At 37.3% G+C, this 19,557-nt stretch overlaps 1 protein-coding gene across 1 annotated transcript in view; it reads left to right on the plus strand.

Annotated features, from left to right (window-relative positions):
- The window catches only part of GALNT18 (polypeptide N-acetylgalactosaminyltransferase 18), a 145,808-nt gene that overhangs the window by 49,848 nt on the left and 76,403 nt on the right, over window positions 1-19,557 (plus strand). Inside the window, exon 3 of the mRNA XM_030451431.1 lies at window positions 11,970-12,162. Coding sequence (XP_030307291.1) covers window positions 11,970-12,162 — 193 coding nt within the window. The remainder of the gene's footprint in view (window positions 1-11,969; window positions 12,163-19,557) is intronic.

Consider the following 19,557-nt stretch of genomic DNA (forward strand, 5'->3'; position numbering starts at 1 on the left):
TCCTTAGAAACACTTGCCAAAATGCATTCTTAATCAAGTCATTGAACAATGAGGGTTTAATAATGCTACAGTTAATGAGTGAATTCAGCTTTGTCTGTGCAAGTGGCGATGTTTTGGCATGGCACTGTTATTATGGATGGATGATGGGTTGAAAGGATCAAAACTGACTCTAACTCAGCAAATTTGAGTCACACAAGTTGCACTCATGTCAGTTAGTGTTGTCCTCTGAAAACAAGGTTGCTTGTTCAATGGTTGTGTCAAGACCTGATGCTACTGTGGTGACTGCTGTTGCTCCCTGCAGGAGGGTTACCTAGCTGTCAAAACACCTCAAAATCACCATTGGTACTTGCTTGACCTTCAAGATGCTTTGTAAGAGATAATAGGTTATTTGTCTGCATCAGCTGCTTCTTACACTCATCTGCCAAATTTATGTGCATTTGTGGCACAGCTTCACCAGCCACGTATATCTTGTGGAGGATAACTTAATTCTGCTGTCACTTTTTCTCAGGTTGTCAGTCTTTTTTAGTTGCCCAGTACCTTCTTGAAAACTATTTGTTTCAGTTTTTGTTTGCTAGCAAGAGTGATGGCTATGTAAATATTTAAGTAGGTAATAAAATATGAATCACTTGTCATATTTTTAATCAGTGGAAGTAATAAATTAAACTTTCTGCAAGTAAGCACAATTGCTAACTGCTCAAAAAAAAAGCACCCCAGTCTTCTCAACACTGCTTTTTATTCAGTACTGGGTCTTGTTCAGCATGTCTTGTGGGATTCAGCAGAGTATTTTAACAAGCTGCACTGAGTTTTCAGAATGGTACCCTGAAAGTTCTGTCCATATATGAAGAAGACAAGGTGTTCTGGCAAGTTGGACAGAACTGGTATCCTGGTAGCACATTGCATCTGTCCTTGTCCACATTGCACAGTGGAAATTAAGGCCCTTCTGTTTTTCGGTGACAGATACCTGCACAATACCTAGAAAAAAGTTAGAGCTGTTTTCTCTGTTAGTTCCTTTAGGAGATACAGACATTGCAGAAGACAGCCTGAAGGCAAAGAGAGGCCAGTGTGTCCCTCTGCCTTAATGTGCACAGTGAGTCTGGGCTTCTCTCTGATCTAAAATGATTTATTTAAACTGGACTAGTCTGAGGGTCCTGTATTCCAGAAGCGAAGGATTTATCTTCCTGTGTTGTTTTCATGCGCATAGAACTCTCCCCCAACCCTTTCCAGATATGTTATTGCCAGTTTGGTTTTGAAGGGTGTACAAGTATAGGTACGGAAATTAAGTCCCAATCTCTTTAGGGAAGAAAAGGCATCATGCCAAAGGAGATTGTAAACCTGATGAGAATCAAAGGAAAGATCTGTGAGAAAGTGGGCCTAATCAGTGGTATGTGGTATGTCTCACCAAAGGAGAACTGAAGAGCAATGTTTGTGAAGAGGTAAGAGGTAAGCTTCAGATGGAGGACAGAAGTTCAGGTGAGAGGATAAGAAAGTTTGTAAGAACTATTGTGACTATGAAGTATATCCACAAACTAAAGACTAGCTGAGAGAATGGTGGGATGATGGTTCTGTAGTGCAAAATTGTCACAAATTGTCTTTGTGACACAGTAAGTATGATGAAGGGTTTAACTGCATCTCATGAATGTCACAGAGTCTTAGCGGTTGTACAAAGACATTGTACAAAGACATTGAAAAAGAAGCAACACATGATTGTAATTGCAGAGTTTGTGCTAATTAGTAAGCCAGTGCCTCAGCATCACCACCAAGTTGTTCAGTATGGGAGACCATAGTTTCAGAAGTTGCTTTATTATGAGCTCTTAAAACGAGGCATAAATACCATCATCATACTCATGGGAAATGCGTGCCTTTTTTTTTTTTTTATCGCTTTAATTTCTGCAAGGTGCAGAGTAGATAATTGCACTCAATAACTATTAAATCAGGTTATCTTTTCCTTCATATTCTGGGGAGTACTCTGTACATTTGTAAGTCTGACCTTGCAGATAAAATGTCTGGTTTTTACAACTCTCGTAGCCATGGACATAAAAATCGTCAGCAGTAGTGTGTCACTGGAGAGCATTCTTGATGTAAAAGCTATTTCTTCTGAGTTGACTGTTGGTTTTACTGGCTAGATTGCCCTCCTTAAGTAATGAGAAGGATAGTGCTGGTGGCTGTTAGGAATGCAAATGGCTTTCCTGAAGACAGAATTCTCCAAACTAATCTAAATTCTCATTCAGTAGGTTCTCATTGGCTTTTCATGAAGGCTTCCATTTATTAAGAGAACAATCTGATATTCAATTTCACAGAAAGAGTAATGATCTTTCTAGAAGTTTTTGAATTTTTATTCAAATAATTTATTCCATTAATGTGTAAGCTAAACCAGTTGCATCAATGTATTTGCTTCCATGAATTTTAACTGATTAGAAAAGTGTTTTTATTCTAGAAATTGTAGGAATGTTACCATTTATACCTACTCTCCACTATTCCAAATCTTGTTTTTGAAATATAAATAACAGAACTTCTTTAAATGTTAGAATATTATAATGTTTATGAGAAACCAAATTGGTCAAGCATAAATTAATTTCTATCGAAGTTGGTATATAACATAAATATTACATTGGTATGTTATATTTATTATATATGTAATATATATATATATATATTAAACGTACCATGTTATATGTTTATTACATATATGTGGCAGGAACTTGAACTTGATGATCCGTATGGGTCTCTTCCAACATGAGATGTTCTATGATTCTATGAAATATTTTCTTAACAACAAAATTTACTCTGGGAGTATAATCAGTATAATCCAAGTCAATTTTGCATTAAATAGTGAGTATAAAATAAGCTATGAAAAGGGAAAATTTGGATATCAAAGAATAGTTTTCTTAATGGAAACTAGAGACACACAGTTTGAGTCATTAGCCCTCTTGATCTGAGGGAATAAATTCATAGATATGACTTTGTGTAAATACAAATTCATCTTTAATAACAGTGCCAGACTGGCCTCCCTGACCTTGGAAGGAATCCTGAATGTGCCTGGATTTATCATGGAGAATCAACAGCAATTACAGTAAAACCAGAAATGTCCTTGTGGGGCCTTCAGTACTCTGGAGCTGGTTTTCCACAAAGCAGCACTTAAGAAAGATTTCATCTTATTAGAGTGACCTTATGGAAGCTATTCTGAGGAAGAAGAGGGGGCAAAAAATGAGGTGGGGGGCAGAAAATCCAGCTTGGTTGCCTGGCTGAGGACTCCATTTGTGTTTTCATGCTCCATTGAATGTGCTTATACTCTTGGCTTTTTCTGAATTGAGACTGTTTTTATTTAATAGTTACAGTATGAGTTGGGCAGCATCTGAGATAAAATAAATACTAATGATCTTAGATCAGATTTACAGCTCATGCCCTTACTGGGAAAGGCATCTTGTCTTTCTATTTGTCTTATCAAATATTTAAGCCCCAACAACTAAACCTGTGTGGGTGTTTTAAATAATGCACATGGAGTCTAATAGAAAGTGTGTATATAAGTAAAGCTGCTCAGAAACCTGTTTAGAATGATTGGAAACATTGACCTGAGTGTTTGGATTTATTGGATGGTATGATACAAATTTTCTACCCAGCTATTGTAATACTATTAAAACTCCCCCCCCCCTGCAGTTACCAGATGAAATTGACTCAGATGGAAGAAGGGAGGAACAAGACTGTAGCAAGTGGATGGTACTATGTTCTGAAATATGATTGTTACCATCTATTTGAGATTTGGTGGCTGTAATATGACAGTCAGCTATTAAATTACGCAGATGGAAACCACTGAAAGAGAAATGACATAAAATAGAATTATATGACAAATATGAGAAAACCTTATTCCTTCCTCTCCTGCTCTTTTCTAACAGGAAATATTAAACAGAAAATTTGAATTCTGTGTTTATAAATGGAAATTCTATGGAGCAAGCATAAATTCAGATGGCATAATTTTATTTTTCAGGCAAGACTAGAAAACAAACAGCTTATTATGTTAAAAGGTAGACCTTAAAAATCTGGTTAAGAATCTGCACCAATTGTACATCAGTCAGCTGCAATTGAAGCAGAAGTTATATCACAGTTCCCAGAACTATTATGTTCAGTCACTGTGTCTTATTGTCACTTGGGAAGATAGAATATATCTTACTGTAAGCCTTGTATTCTGAATAAACTTTATGTAAGCTGTTCATTTAGTCTGGTATACATGAAAGAATAACTTCTTTTCCTTAAATGATAAAACAATATAGAAATTACTGTTCTAATATCCCTTTATGTTTTGTCTTCTTCATTAAGGACTGTTTGCCTCAAAGGTGTTGTTTTGAAATTAGTACTTATTTAAATTAAAAATGAGCATGGGCTGATTTGCCTCCCAGTAGGAGAATCTGAGTAGTCATTGCTGAAAGCTGTAGGAGGAACAATGCTAGAGTGTACTTTTACTCCAAGAAAAAAACAGATTTATATTGACTTCTTTCCCCTGCATAATTTACTACTTTCCATGTGGTAGCTCTGCTTTGCTGGTTATTATGGTGAGGGGAATGTAATGACAGCACTTCATCTTCTTGCTCTTCCCTGTCCCATGCTTCTACCATTCCCTGCACTGGCAGCAATATATTCTAAAAGATTTATTAAAATACATCCCAATAGTTAAGGTTAAGATGAGATTAGTGTTATTAATAGGAAATGCAAGTTCAAAAGAAGTTACCATCAAGTTTTCCAAAGCATGGCTTTTACAAGATGGATGCTGTGAGTTAATGTGTGAGTGCTACCTTTAACAGGAAGATCCTCTGAGTCTGTTGAGTGTATTTAAATTAGATTTCTCCCCAACACAGAAAAAAGAGATCTTTTATGAAACAGGTTTTAACTTTGGTCAAAAGTAAGTCTTTGCTCCAGTTGCAACTCTTGTACTTTGTTGTAAAGTTACCAGTTCTGGCATTTAAATACTGGCATTTAAACTCAAATACTATGTTCTAATATTGTGATAATAAAAAGTGTGCAGGTATGTTTGACTCAAGCAGGAGTATGGGACCTGTGAGTCTTGAGATACTTTCATATAATGGTATGCAGAAGGCCAGGGAGTGAGCAAATGAGACACTGGAAAGGGACTTTTTACAAAAGCATGTAGTGATAGCTCAAGAGACAAGGGCTTTACATTGGAAAAGGATAGATTTAGGCTAGACATTAAGAAAAAATATTTTCTGTGAGGGTAGTGAGACACTGGAACAGATTGCCCAGGGAGACTGTGGATGCCTCCTCCATGGAAGTGCTGAAGGTCAGGTTGGATGGGTGGATGGGGCCTTGAGGAACCAGGTCTAGTGGGAGATGTCCCTGCCCATGCAGGGGTATTGGAACTAGATGATCTTTAAGATGCCTTCCAACCCAAACCATTTTTTGATTCTGTGTGCAAGCTGGAACTCCTGCAAGCAGCTGGTGCTATTTGGCCTGCCAGGTTTGGTAACGTTGCTTTCAGGGAAACAGATTTGCAGATAGTTATTGGGCCATGTTAACTGCACAGATGGTTTGCATACCTCTGAGCAAGAAAAATCAAAAAGGGGAATAGGAAAAGAGAAGGGTAAAGCAGGATGTATAATTAAGCAATGAAGTGCACATTTTGTTAGGTCTAAAAGGTATCACTTAAAGAAGGGATTTTGTCTGAACAAACTTACTTTATTCTTATATATTCTAACTTCAAAATTTGCATTTTTGTTTCTTTACAGCTTATGTATAACTAGGTCAGTTAGGAATGGGTACCTTCTTGGTAACAATTTAACATTTGCTGTTTGTAGAACCTGTTTTCTGTCAAGCTTTAAAGCAATGAATAGCTGAGTCCATGTGACTCTTTGCAGGGAAGATACCACTACTGAAATATTTTCTGACAATCCAGACTCCAAAGAGGTTTGAAAATGCAGTCAATCTCCTTGCACACACAACAAATCCACTGTTACTAGTTAAGGAAGTGGAATTGTAGTAAACATCTGCTCCTTGTAATCCAGGGAGTGTGAAAGGCAGGTGGCTTGGAAATAATGAAACCAGCATCTTTAGTATTAACTTCTTGTGGGACAAGGACAACAAGTAATTGAAGATTGTTGATGATGCAAACTGTCTGCTGATGCAGAGGAATTCATGAAAAATAGCTGCTCTTAACATTCCTAATGTGAGGAAAGAGGATTTTTTTTTTCTGTTTTTATGGGCCTTTCAGTGATGGCTGGTACTGAGCAGCTCAGAAGTGTAGCTTTATTTTAATGCTTCTGCAAGGCAGGGGAAGCAGTGCTATCCCTGTTTTACAGTGCCAAGATGAGATCCACAGGGAAAACATTCTGGCTTTTCTGTAAGTGCTCAGTTATAAAAAGATAATTAAGGAATTATTTTAGGCAGAAAATTAAATCCTCTTTTTCCTTTACTACTGTTGAAGGATACCATGAGCAGCAACAGGAGGATATTACTCTTATTATAAGTTTCCAGTGCAACCATCATCCTCTGCAGGAGTCTAAAGGATCTGCTTGTGGTTGTGGACAGGTTGGGGTTTAAGATTCAGCATCTTCTTTTCCTTGTGGTTTGAGGCAGAAGGCTACCTTGGGGATAGCTCTTTGTATTGAAGGCCAGGCACTTTTATTAAGGTGAAGATGTTTTGTTATCTGAGTAACTTTCCCAGTGTTCTGTGGCTTTGCACACTCCGTGTGCCCATTAGTTGTGACTCTTCACAGCAGTTTGAAAGCAGGCCAAAGTCAGGATATAGAGATGGCAGGAGGAACATATGAAAAATACCAAGAATGCATCATGAACACAAATACGAAGGCTTCTCTAGGAAACTTTTCCAGCTGAGGTTAGGAGATGATGATCAGGATTAACACAATGAGCTTTACTTCTCTGGCCAGGGAAATTACCTCCTGCTTTTTAACTGGCTTCGATTTGTCTTATAATTACTCAATTTTCAGAGAGTACACTTACAAAACAACTCATATAAAACAAAATATTGGTTTAAAATATCCCAGATTCCATTTTCCAGTTAAGAAATCTAGTTCTCTGGGATTGTCATGAGCTAGGATTTTTTATAAGTATTAAAGGACAGCTTTTTTTCCAGGAGGAAAGATTAATTGGAAACAAACTGTTAAGAATCTTCTTTTGCTGTTAGAGAAAATTACTTCCACTATGGATTTAGAAAAGCTTTGGTTCCATTGATGAATAGGTCTTCCAAAGTAACATTAGCTTTTCTCAAGTCTTCTCTTTAAAGCTAGCTGCTTTCAGAATTTTTTCCTACTCTATGCCTAATATCCTAACTCTTTTGGTACAATTATTTTGTCATTCTTATACTTTTCAAATAGAGTTTCATTATCCCATCCCATCCTAGTGACACATCAGTAATTAACTTGCAAGACCTGCAGATTTCAAACACCTGCTGGGCAGGTGGAGAAAAAGAAAACAACCCCACTGTTTCAATGTGGACATAACCTCAGAATTAATGAAATCTGTTATCATGCAGAAGAAGTCTTAACAGCATTATGTAAATTCAAAACAATATCTCACAATTCCCTGGTGTTTTATCAGAGAATATTCTTCTGCTATCTATCTTAACAGTCTGCTAGAAGTAATGATAATAAAATAATAATAAAGTCTCTGGTTGTATATTAAAGGTGGTCCAGAAAACTGGTAGAAGTCTGTTTCATTACATGATTTTTTTAGGCATTTTGCTGATGCTTGCTAACACTCCTGGATAATTCTGTTTCTATTTAGAACAACTAGGATTAGTAACCATCTGCCTGGGATTATATGTAGATGAGAGATCCACTTAATGTGCTCTTTTGTTTAATGTACAGACTCTAGGATCCCAGCCCTGTTCTGCTGTCTTTTACAGTGGAGGAACAGAAGACTCAGTAGAAAATCCTTGTGTGCATTTAGCTGAAATGTAACTGTGGTATCCTTCGGCAGCTTTTTAGGTTTAAGTAAATTCTACTTCCACCCATTGTATAAAGCTGAGATGAGAATTACCCTATAACAGGCAATTTAAAATGCTTTTCTAGATCTGTATCTGGTACAAATCAGTAGCAGTACTTGGGCTCTCAGTCATTTAAGCAGCTTTGTCATGGGTCCCAGTACAGCTTTGATGTACATTCAAATCACTTTGCACAGGAGAAAGAAGTAAAGCTGAACGGTTTGTATCCTGCAGAGATGCTCTTCCTGCGTAATATTAGGTAAAGAGAAGACCATTGCTTAGGGAAGGATCTGTTTTTAAGGGGCTGTTTTAGGGAGAAATTGTAGACATGTAAATCCCAGTGAGTGTTCAGAGCTGTGAATCTCAAGTGAAAAAAAGCACTTCATTGTGGCAGGATGACTGAGTCAAGGGAGACAGGACTCAAGGCTCTCAGCCCTTCACATTTTCTGATGCCTGCCTTAGTGGCTTCCTAATGGGCATATTTGAGTGTCATTTGTGCTCCACCTGAGGGGTGTGACTGTGGTAAAATCATTAAGTGCCTAGCAGTCAAGCTGTTTCACAGTGGCTATTAGTTAATGCCTTTCCAGACTATTTGCTGGGACTGTTTGCTCCCAGACATATGGGAGTTGGTGTTTTTGTTGGGTTTTTTTGTTTTTTTTTCTTCTTGTAAACACAAGACAATGTGAAATATAATGATGATTATCAAAGCACTCAAAAGACTTTCCAGAAAAGCAACAACATGAGAGAAAACCGCATTTGCTGCTAAGTACAGTCTTCTTGTCTTTAAAATGCAGTGTAAACCTGATTAATTGATATTACAGTGATGATAAGAAAGGCACATTTCTTCAAGGACAAGTCCAGCTGAGATTTTTGTCAGTGTTTCTACAGTAGGTAGGGTTAGACCATATTGATTCTAAGCATACCTTGAAGATCAGGCTTTCTGTGGTTAATGTCATAAACAACAGTATTTCTTGGTAACTCAATAAGATGATGTTTTTGAAGATGCTTTCCTGTGGCTTTAATTGAGGTGCAGTACTGGTGAGCACCATTAATAAGTCAGGAGCAATTCTTATCAGTCTCAATTTTCACCTTAGACAAAATGGAGGACTGCTAATCTTTAATTTAAAATTGTCTTTCATTTCAGAATGTATAACAAACAGGGTTATTAGGATACATAGAAAATTCTTATGTCATTTCAAAGTATATGCCTACCAAGGAGTGGATTCTTTTTTCATTGTGCTTTTTGCTTTCTGAGTTTACCAAAATGTGACCTGCATTCTGATGAGAACAGGAAAAAAAGAGATGTGACTGAATTTTTGCGAATTACAGATTTGTTTTATGTTGCAAGGAAGGTAATAAATTAAAAATGTCATGTTTCTACTTCTGTATGTATTTAGCACATTTACAAAAGATTGATTTGTGAATTCCAGCGATTATCAGTAGCACTTCTAACACTGAAGTTAGAGTAGAAAAAGTGGGGAAATCTATAGTCCTATGATGAGAAATTGCTAGCTTAGCTGTCCGTTGTATCTTGCGTAATAAATTAAATTTTTCTTTAATTTTTTCTTTTTTTTTTTTTTTTTTTTTGGCAACTATTTCAGTTGTTTTGACTTTCTCATCTTTTTTCCTGTTACTTTTTATTTCAGTTTAAAACTGAATTCCTAGCTAGAAGTTTGATTCATTCTCTAATCTAGCTGTTTGGGGCTTTTTTTGGTTAAAATCCTGACAGGGCTGTGATGACTAAAAAAAACCAAAAACCCAAAACAGCAAAGCAAAAATAACCAACCACTTCTATGTCTTTAATTTCTAGTGTAAATGGTAGTGAAACACCTTTAACTTAATCTCCTGCAGTCCCTGTGCTACCCAAACCTTATTATTTGTACCCAATACACTAGAAAAAGCTGTTGAAACCTCACTGTGTGTGTTTCATTAAAAGGATAGTGTTAATGCAAGTTAATAGTTAATGCAATTGAGATTCAATTACTAACAATATTATCTTTAATTACTAGGACAGAATTTGTTTCATATCACATACAATCTGGATTTTGGTCATATCTTTGGATTTGGTGTCTCTGAGTTACTCTATATAATGTGCAATAGAAAGAGGAGAATGAGTTCTCCAAAGTTTTTAGCTTGGAGGCTGCAGTCAGTGAGATCAGAAGAAACAACAGATTTTATATTAATTGCATAACTAGTAAGCATAATCCAGAATGTATGAACTAGAGACACGTGGGTGCTTACGGAAAAAAAGCTGTGAGGTTTTTTGACTCAGGTAAGCAATGTGTGACCAGCCCCATTCCTATACCATGACCAGCCAGGCTTATGATTTCCTCAGCCCAAGTGTATATCCACCTGACATTTGGGTGATTTATTTCTTGTACCAATTGATTTAATGGCAGGGTGTCAGGCTGTCAAGACTTAATACCAGTAGAGAAGACCCCGTGTTACCATTTGTAGCAATATGCTTTGGGCAGGAAGGTTTCTTCCCATAGGAAAAATGGAGTTGTTCCCTTTTTAGGGAATCTTCCCTTTTTAGTAATAACTAAACAGATAAATGTGCCTTCCTTAGTATTACTTCAGGCAGTACTACTTACTGGCTCACCTTTGAGCCTTAGCTTCCCATAATCATTCTGGAATTGTAGAACTAAGTGGTAAGAACTGGCTGTGAGACTTCAGGCCAAGATCAGTTTTCAGCAACTAAGGCATCAAATGTGGTTGTTGACTACTCGAAAAACAGTTGATGGTCTTATAATAATTGTTTTTATTTCTTGTGAGACTGCCTGAATATTCACTTCCCCCAAGGGTTTTCAGTCAAATAAAGTAAAGAAAGACTTTGTCATCAGAGATGTCAGCTTAATTGCATTGATTTGAATTGTAATTGAAAGTTCTTGCTAATGCTTTTTTCTCTTAAAACAATGCATTGAAATAACACGTTTGCTTAGTATAAAAAAAATGGCAGTGTTTGGCAAGTGGTTTGTTAGAGCTTGTAAAATAGATTCACATGTATATATTTCTGTAAAGTCTTAGCCTTTGCAGATACAACCTGGAATGCTGTTTCGACCAGAAAACAGCAAGAGATTAATAGATTGCATTCAGAAATACACTTGTCCACATAATAATTAGATAAAATTCAATAGATGCCTGTGTGAGTGTGAACGTGGTGGCTTCTGGGAGGGATCTTCAACTATGGAAATTTATCCCTGTATCTGTCCATAGTTAGAAATACTTGTGCATGCAAGTCTTATTTTTATTCAGATGGTGTGCTGTTTGCATGTGTGTGGATCCTACAGTCTTCTGTCATAGGTGTAGCAACAAATATAAAAGTTAAATCCTTCAGGGAGGATGCTCTTGATTTGGAAATATGCAGGTTATTTTAACACGCAGAAGGTTGAACAAATATTTGCGTGTTTTTTCTGACTCAGTTGAAGTTTCTGCCTTTTGGACACATTTAAAGACTTCCCAAAGATTCTTTTTTATTTTTTTAAGTCTCTGCATGACCCAAGAGTTATGGTTTGTGAGTGAAGCTTTTCAGATGTGGGCATTTTTGTTTAGTTGATTAGTTCCTAACGGCTATGGAGACCATTTATAAATAACTAAGACTTTCAGAAAATGAAGACATTTTTTGTGTGTCACTAGTTTATGGTGACAAACCAGGGTAAAGTAAGGCCTTTGATCTTCCTTTATTAGCGTACTATATGTCAAAAACTGTTTACAGAGTGAGAGGTTCTCTGGGGTTGTTAATAAGGATCCTTTTGACAATTAATTTAAATTTATCAGTCCCTTTCATCTCATTGTAGTCGAGAGGAATTGTTCCTGCTCAAAATGTTGAGCCTTACGTGCTAATAGTTACACTACCATGAGAGGTATGTGAGAGCATGTTACATGAAGACTTGCAGGCTACTCTAAGCTGGCTGCATGTGCTGCTTTGTTTGTGTTCTCCTTCAGTTTATACATTTTAAAGGAACGTGCCCTAGAGCCTATTGGGATGCAACTCTAAAACTATTTTTGTCTTTGTCTTTTGTAGAGGCTCCACCAAAACTGGAAGAAAATCCTGCTGAAGCATTCACTGACTCATCTCTCTTCGCTCACTGGGGACAAGATCTCAGTCCTGAGAACAAGCGAATTGCACTGAAACAATTCCAGTATTATGGCTACAACGCTTACCTGAGCGACCGCTTGCCGCTGGACAGGCCCCTGCCTGACCTTAGGCCTCACGGGTAAGTGCTGTTCAACCTAGCATTGTAGGTCCTGAGCTCTACAGTCTGTTAGCTCTTGTTTTGAAGGTTGGAAGTTTCAAATGTCTCCTGAAACACCAGAGTGCCCAAATGAAGTCCTATTAAAATCCCACTAAATATCCTTCAGAAGATCTTCAAGATCTTTTGGAACATTAATCTCACCTACAGTTTACATTAGATAGGTTTTTTACTGCTAAAAGAACAACCTTTTTATACTAAATTTCAGTTTTAATTCAAGGTCTTACTAAGGTAGGAAGAAAGTAAGAACTACTCTTCTTTTGAAAGCCCAGAACTGTCTTTTTAAGATCAGTAAGCAGATGAAACTACTGAGCTCTAATGGTGAGACACACATTTTGGTCAAGTATTGTGTACCAGCTGAAAGTCCATGGAGCCTCTGTTATTGGGCTGTTCTTTTCTGGCAAGCATGCACGTCAGGCAGGATAAATACATCTACTGTTATTCCACAATGACTTGGTGAGATGGATGGGGCCAAGGGAGTGAACAACCTTCCTTTCAGTGCATTTGAGGCCTGTTCTGACAGGGCCATTCACAGAGACAGTTTATATGCAACTTTTTTCCAGCCTTGGTGATACATCTGATCCTTTGAACAAATAATGGTTCTGGGGATGCGGAAATGGGTGGAGGAAAACATGGGACTTTGCAGCTCATTAAAAAAAAATCTTTAAAATAAACATCATGGGTATTTACTGAATTGAACCAGAAACTGAGATGTGAAAGGCCTTACTTCCTTGCCAATTCTAAAAGCAATCCAGATGTGATCTCACTTCAACCAAATAACTAAAGCAGTAAGCAGTACGGTTTACCCTGTATTAAATTGTCTGGTATTAATTATAAGATAAAAACACCATTCTAAGCAAGAGATTCAATATATTTATGCTATACATTTATCTATAACAGGTTTTAGAAATATTTATGTTGTGTAGTTGATAAAATAATTAAGAAAACCAAGATCCATAGAACTATACATAATAACAAAACCATCACCTCTAAGATCATTGAGTCCAAACATCAACCCAGAAAAAAACACCACGCCCAGTAGAACATGTCCTGAAGTGCCACATCTACACACTTTTTTTAATCCCTCCAGGGAAAGTGACTCTGTCATCTCCTTGGACATCCTGTTCCAGTGCCTGACTACTCTCTCAGTAAAGAAATTCTAACATGTAGTCTGAACCTCCCTCTGGTGTAAATTCATGCCACTTTCTCAAGTCCTATCATTATTTACTTGAGAGGAGAGGCCAACAACCACCTCACTACACCCTCCTTTTAGGTGGTTGTAGAGAGCAATAAGGTCTCCCCTGAGCATCCTCTTCCCAAACTAAACAATCCCAGTTTCCTCAGCCTCTCCTCATGGGACTTGTTCTCTAAACACTTCACCAGCTTGGTTGTTCTTCTCTAGACACTCCAGCACTTCAGTGTTCTTGTAGTGAGGGGCCAAGAACTTAACACGATATTCAAGGTACAGTCTCACCAGTGCTGAAAACAGGAGCACAATCACTTCCCTAGTCCTGCTGGCCACACTATTTCTGATGCAGGACAGGATGCTGTTGGCCTTCTTGACCACCTGGACACAGTGCTGGATCATATCCATTTAGTGGCCAGTCAACACCTCCAGGTCCTTTCCTGCTGGGCAGCTTTCCAGCCACTAAATTATATTTGTATTTTGGTTAAATTAGTTTTGCACAGTCTGTAGGGAAAATGGTTTTGGTTTTTTGTTGTTTTAATTTAGAGGAAAAATAAATCTTCTGTAACTAACACGACATCAATGACAGAAATATGTCGCTTCTTATATCTCTTAAAATTATTCTCTTGAATGGCTTAAATCTAAATTTTTTATAACTATGGGTTTTAAAAATTAAAAAGACATAGAAAATGAATTTTACTGTAGCTGAAAGAAATAAATTAGGGTTGAGATTTAAAAAGAAACTAGTCAAAAATGAATCATGCTCATAATTTCTGTGAAAGTTCTCAATCCTTAAGTTAACTATCTGCCAGAAACGTGTTAAACATTACAATATGTTCATGGATGCATGCATACAAAATAATTGCTTAGTAATGGTAGCTCAGGAAGATTTTTTCCCACACCCCCTTTATCATAGTTCAGGAGCAAGTAGGTAATCTGACAGTGAAATGTAGTAATTTCTGATACTGAGGATAATGAAGACTGTTGTCAGGTAGTATGTGCACTGCTGTATATGTGGCACCCTGTGGAGTAAAGAGCTACAGGGGGTTCTGAAAATCATGTTGCTGAAAAAAAGGATTCCCGTTCCTGATATGCAAATTCTCATTTGTGGGAAAAGAACTACCCTGATTTTCTGCTGTAATAATCAATTTTTAGGATGTGTAGCACCTACTTTTAATGCAAATTCCATTAGTCACTTTCAGAGTCTATATGGAGTATTTAAATTATCCATGGGCAGATACTAGGCTCAAGCAGCATAGCATGAAAGTCAAGGACATCTTGAGCTGGAGACTACAGCAGCAGGCATGGAAACCGAGTTAATCAACTTTGCAGGACCTTACTCGGCTGTGGTATTTCTGTTCTGACTAGAAATGCACAAAAGCAGAGATAGGACAGGAGTACCACAATAGCTCTGGTCAGAGTTAGCCTAGGTCCAGTCAAGCTCATTAGCCTGCATTTAGCAGTGATTCTGGAAGAGTCATCATGACACTGAAATCCCAGCAAAGGCTTGTGGGCAGGTAGCTGAAAGAATGGAATTCATATTTCTGGGCTCAGTTGTGTTCTGTCATCTGTATTCATAATCTATCATATGAAGTGTAGGAAGGTTGCAAAGACAACAGAAATAGGCATATAACTGAAGCCTAATGTAATTTATACGTGTTTGGCCCCAGCTGAGGCTGGGAGCATTAAGTGATCTGCCTGGAGTGTGTGGTGCTAGTAGCCCCATTTTTATCAAACTGGTATGACTGAGCCTTGACCTTCTTTTTGCCTTCAGTGCTCTGAGAATTCACATTAACTTAGCATAGGAACTCATCATTTCTTTGCAAGGTTCTGCAGTGAGAAAGGCCACTCCACATATGTAGTAGCCCTGTATTACAGCAGAGAGGATTTTGTAGATTACGTATTGTCAGCATTTAACTCTGTGAGAAAACCAGAGCACAATTAGAGATTGCTGAGCCATAACACATGTAAAGGAGAGGGTAAATATTCAACCTTTCCCAGTCTTTTAATGAAGGTGGCGTGCAGAGGTGGGAGACCACATTTAGTAGCTAGGGCAGTGCACTACCATCGGTCAGATGAAAATGTCCAGCAGATTTCAGTTGGGTCAGGCTGTGGCAATTGTCACCTCTTGAAGTGGGACCTTCTTGTGTTTTAGGTACTCCAGAATGGTTTCTAACCAACTTCATGTCAGAATTCAGAGTCTGATTACTTTTCATTGTGGATATTTGTGCCGGCACAGTCCAAAATACAGATTATAATAAATGGTTCCCCTGGATACCCTAGCCTCCTGAAGTAGTCATCACAGCCTAAAGTAGGCTCTATTTTTGCAGTACTTAGTAGACAGTATAAGCAGTATTGTGGAGCTTTGCTTATACTATCTCTCCCAAGGCCTCCCACTTATTTTCTGCTGCTGAAATTGGGTGCTCTGCTGTTTACAAACATTATATGCGTATTCTAGCCTGAAACATATCTAACAAACTAACACATAACTACTTTCTCTAATGAGTTTGGAAGCATTGAGGGAGGCACGTTGCCTTTATTCTGTGCAGGAACAGGATGATTCTGCAGTGCTAGTTGCCATTTTGTTGCACTCATTACATTAAGTAGGGCAGGCAGTACCCACAAAGCTTGTAATGAGTGAAATGTTGAACAAGACAGACACAGACAGACATTATTGAAAGTTAGGTCATTTAGGAATCCCAAATCTGTGTACCAAATCTCCTTTCAAGTGGATTACTTAAGATTCTGCTCTGTTGGCTTGTACATTTTTTGTTGCCTGATCCAGTTTGCTGAAACACATAGGTGAAAGAGAGAAGACATTCTGGTTTCTTTATATCATGGTAGTGAAAAAAGAGGTGTGGAGAAGGACACCAGCGGAACTATTTTGCAGAGTCCTTCTGCTGCACAGCCTGCATGATAAAAAGGAGTTGACTGGAAGGTGTAGTGCACCTTTTTCAGTCAGTGTGACTGCAGTTATCCCAACTTCTGTTGCATTAGTAAAAACACTATTTGCATGAAGAAGCAAAGACAGGAAGGGTGGAGAAGGAAAAAACAATTTAAAGATCAGGTGTTCTTTCTTTGGAGATTGCTAAATAGTATGGTTTAACATTTGGCTTGTAGCAGATCGGCTCTTTTCTTAGATCAGTCAGAGCTGTTTATCAGTTAGACAGATGCAGGAGAGATGTCCTGTTTCCTGTGCAGTGAAGGGCTTCGGTCATTTTGTAAGTGTTTCTTTTTTCAAACAAAGTTCACCAGTCTCAGTTTTTATTACTTTGAGACTCAGTTTGGCAAGTAACTATGGTAGAAGCCTTGCCAAGCAGTAGAATTAGGTTTCTGATGAAGTGGACACAAACAAAACATATGTGAAATCCACTGATTGCAAATATGACTACAAGGTGGAAAAATTAAACATCTAGTGGTTGAGGATAGTGATGTGTTTTTAGGACAGAAGCTGTATGTATGTGTACACCTGTCCAAAATATCCATCAGTGTTACAGAGGTATATGCTCTCCTGGATGTTGTGTCAAGACATGATACTATAAACCTGCAGGTTTTCCTTTATTAAAACTGATGTAAGAGAAACTTGTGATGTCAAAATATGACATTCAGGCTGGGTATTTATATGTGAGCTCTGGTTGTCCCCAAAAGCCAGCTCCTACACACTTGCAGTTCCATAAGTGTTTGCTTCCACATGTCTCTATGAAACAATTGTTTTGCTGGGCTTACGATTGTGAAGGATATGGTTCCATATCAATTTCTGACCGAGTTCTTTTGTTCTACTCATGAAAGGTAGCACAAATACTGCATGTGGTATTTGACATTTGAAAGGAATCCTGCAAAATCTGGTAAATTTAAGATTACGAAATTTTTCAGCATTCATGTTAAATAAATACATAATGCCTTATTTCGTATTTCCACTCTTTTACTCATCTCTATCCCTTTGGTTCTTCTTTTTGTTGTCTCACTTTTGCGTGCCTTCAAACTGACTCATCACAGAGTTGTGTACTGCCTGAATGGCCACCCTCTGTGATTCTGATCTGTGCTTCAGTTTATCCTGTCTGAAAGTAACACCTCAAATGAATGCTCTGGCATTATTTAATATCACTAGCAGTGATAACAAATCAGCTGCAGTCTCCCAAGATGCAATGATAACCTAAGGTAGTAATGGTGCACACTTGTTGGTTTGATCTTCCCCATTGTCTCCTTTAACACAAAGAAGATGCAAAGCAGTAATCTGCACACGCTCTCTCTTGGTCTCTTTTTAATGTGTCATAACATGTGAACATAGTCAGAATAATGCTTCGCATACTGCTGTGAGAGGGGCTAACAATTTTTGGCCAAATAGCTATACAGAATTCTTCTCATGTTCATTGAACAATGAGTTTTATTGAGATCAACTCCCAGATTACCATTCTTATTGCTTTATTCAGAGAAAGGTCTTGGGTTTAAGTACCAAGAAAAAAATGGACCTTTATTGTATAATTTTATCAACATTAATAGCTTTTATTAAAAGGAGTGGAGATTCAATGTGTTACAATTAAATCTTATGTTGTAAGATGCTTAGGATACCAAGAACTAGTCACTTTTGTGTTACAGTCTTGGAATTTATCTGCACATTTATCAACTTCCCTGCCTGCTAGCTGATATTTCCTTGTTAGATTTGTTTGTTTGTTTGTTTTTAGAAGGGGAAAAAACATCCATGTTTGCTTATAGTTACATGGTAACTTTATATTTATATTCCTCACATGACTGTAGATCTGTCTTTGCTCCCGTTGTAATAGAAGATGATGAACACAAAAAGAGATTTGTAGATTTGCAGCAGGAGTACTCTCTTGCTGGCTATCATTCTGTAAGAACAGATTGTAAACCTCAGAGATCAGGAAAAATTCCTTTTTTAATGTTTTGTTCAGTGCCAGCTTTGTTAGCATAGTTCATTTCACACTTCAAATACTGATAATACCAAAAGATCAAATGAAGAATGATCACAAAATTAAAATTGTAACTTTAAGTAGTTGAGCTGGAATTTTATAAGAATTGGCTCTTTTGCAAGAGTTTTGGTGCTATGTATTTAATCTGTGCCATAATTGGATTTTTTTTCTCCCATACACCTTGAATTTCCATTTGCCATTTTGCCTGATGGTAAAATGTTACCAGATCTCGAAGAGAGTACAATTCTATTTCTACTTGTGTTTCTGAGAAATTCATGTTTGAACTAGAACTCCTTCCTACATATCTTCTTAAAACAATACCTTAATCCCAAATGTTTTAGTAATGTGCTTTATAGCATCCTATATTTTAGAAAAACTGTGGAATAGATGTCATAATTTAGTGACTGAAACACAAAATGCTTTCTGTTGCCATAGCTGGCTGTGATACCCATGTAATTCTTGGTGATAGCTTTTTAAAAATTTCAGAAAATAATTATTTTTTCATAATTTATTTATATATTTGTAGAAGGTCTCGGACCTAAGTTATTAATACAGAAATTAAATTTTGCTTTCTTGGTCTTACTGCATAGTTACACTAAGCTAATTTTAATGCAGCTGACCAAACCAATATCACAATGCATGTATTCTAGAGGAATCTAATTTTTTGTGAACAAATATTTGAAGGAAGAGTCCATGCTATCCTCCATTTGCCAGAGCTGTGCTTGAAATAGAACACCAGGAGTTTCACTTAATTTCTGGTAACCATGACAACTGTTCCTTTAGTGTTATTAGCACAATGTAATTTAGTAGAGTAGGTTGCAAGAGGTAATTTTTTAGCTACATTGGGATGATATTCATTGTAATTCTAAATAATATTTAGATTTTGTACTTAAAAATCATTAAGTCATAATACTAAAAAACACTCTATACTTTGTAGATGTGGGTTTTTTGAGCAAGAGCCTCACTTTGCAGAGGAGCAGGTAAGGGGTCTTGTCCAAGGACCCTGGATGAGTGTGAGGCAGAGCTGTCATTGAAACTTGTACTTTGCTGGTTGCCATGCAACCATTCAATTCTTAGAGCTTAATGAATGTAAGATTCTGATCCATACAATTTCTTCCCTTTTTTCCCCTTCACTATTTCTATACACATATTCACACACTCTTTTTCTGTAGCTATTTCTTCTGTATTAGAATTACGGAATTTAATTCCTGATAAAACATTGCATAAAGGGGAAGATGGATGAAC

This window comes from Calypte anna, chromosome 5 (assembly GCF_003957555.1).
Source record: "Calypte anna isolate BGI_N300 chromosome 5, bCalAnn1_v1.p, whole genome shotgun sequence".
Classification (NCBI taxonomy): domain Eukaryota; kingdom Metazoa; phylum Chordata; class Aves; order Apodiformes; family Trochilidae; genus Calypte; species Calypte anna.